At 45.9% G+C, this 1300-nt stretch overlaps 1 protein-coding gene across 2 annotated transcripts in view; it reads right to left on the bottom strand.

Annotated features, from left to right (window-relative positions):
• Positions 1 to 396: 396 nt before the first annotated feature.
• Positions 397 to 1300, bottom strand: part of ATP5H (ATP synthase, H+ transporting, mitochondrial Fo complex subunit D) — a 7184-nt gene continuing 6280 nt past the window's right edge. For both annotated transcript variants that reach the window (XM_008073331.2, XM_021706611.1), the window contains 2 exons: positions 732 to 794; positions 397 to 600 (listed from right to left, as the gene is read on the bottom strand). In XM_008073331.2, the coding sequence (XP_008071522.1) occupies positions 469 to 600; positions 732 to 794 (195 nt within the window). In that variant the 3' untranslated portion in view covers positions 397 to 468. The remainder of the gene's footprint in view (positions 601 to 731; positions 795 to 1300) is intronic.

Raw genomic sequence — 1300 nt, 5'->3', positions numbered from 1 at the left:
GTCTTAAGCCAGCAATTAAGTGGAAGGCATACCAAGCATCTGACTTCCAAGGCAACTCCTACCACCTTAATTTTCCTTCTCTATATTTTCTTTCCCCTGTGATCTACCATCTCACTTTAAACTACCGATAGAAAGGAGCACTGCCTAGGAGCCAAGGCAATCAGTATGTAATGACTCCTCTTTACCATACTGCAGTGAAATACTGCCACAGGCCCTACTGTTGTTAGGATTTCAGCAGCGCTGGGGCCTCAGTAAGTGGCTTTTACCGATCCTGTTAGACCACTGGCCCAACACACCCCTTTTGGCTCACCTTTCCACCTTAAGAAAAAGCCCACTTCCACTGAGGCCAAGTCAGAGAAGAGGCTTAGCTATCTCAACCACAGAGGAGCCGACACACCCAGAACTATATATGTTTATTTTTAATGTCCACAGTGTAATATAAGAGCCAGAGCTTCTTCCTGGACTGTTTTATAAATTCTCAATTGGCTGGTGAGGCCAATAGGGATACTTCTTCTTGTCTAATTTGGTTTCTGGGAAGGCTTCATTCAAGTCCTCAATGGTCATCTGATCAAACGGAATTATGTTCCTCATCTTCTCCATCTGGAAAGAGGGGACAAAAAGGGCCACAGGGATGCAAAACAGGAGTCCAAGGCAGGTAACTGCCGCGAGGTGCAAGACGCAGGATCATGAAAGAGAAGAACTTACAGACAAAGGCTATTGCTTGTCCTTACCTGTTTCTCGTATTCTCCAATCCTGGCCTTGGAGAGAGACACAAACTCAGCACAACTTTTCACCTTTAAGAAAAGAGAGAACTGCAGTTGTGAAACTAAGCCATGGTTTGCCCAAGGCTCTCAAGTTCCAGAGCACAGAGAATCCATGGTGGCCCTGACCCTTAAGGAGAAACACGCTGACAGACAAACCACAGCCTTTCCTAACACTCAGAGAGGCCCACATAGGAAAACCATCTTCTTCACCAGGTTCTTGCCCAAAGAACCTACGAAAAGCCTGTTTCGTAGGGGCCAGTCACTGAACGGTTAAGACAAGCCACTCAACCACCTAGCCAGACTTCTCTTGGGTAGAGCCATATGATTTCAAAGATTAGTCCTTCAGTGCTTTCAAGCATATAGTTACATATTTGAATACTACTTGGATACTTTTTCTACCTAATTCAAACTCCTTATTTTGTTTTTTGAGTTGCAGTTTCACTGTCACTCAGACTGGAGTGCAGTGGCCGCTCCCAGTCACTGCAGCCTCGACCTGCTGGGCTCCAGCGATCCTTCTGTCTCAGCCTTCCAAGTAG

The sequence above is a fragment of the Carlito syrichta genome, unplaced genomic scaffold, assembly GCF_000164805.1.
Source record: "Carlito syrichta isolate Samal-C Ts95f unplaced genomic scaffold, Tarsius_syrichta-2.0.1 Scaffold315826, whole genome shotgun sequence".
Classification (NCBI taxonomy): domain Eukaryota; kingdom Metazoa; phylum Chordata; class Mammalia; order Primates; family Tarsiidae; genus Carlito; species Carlito syrichta.
The sequence above is the reverse complement of the archived record's forward strand: the minus strand, read 5'-3'. Positions and strand labels throughout refer to the sequence as shown.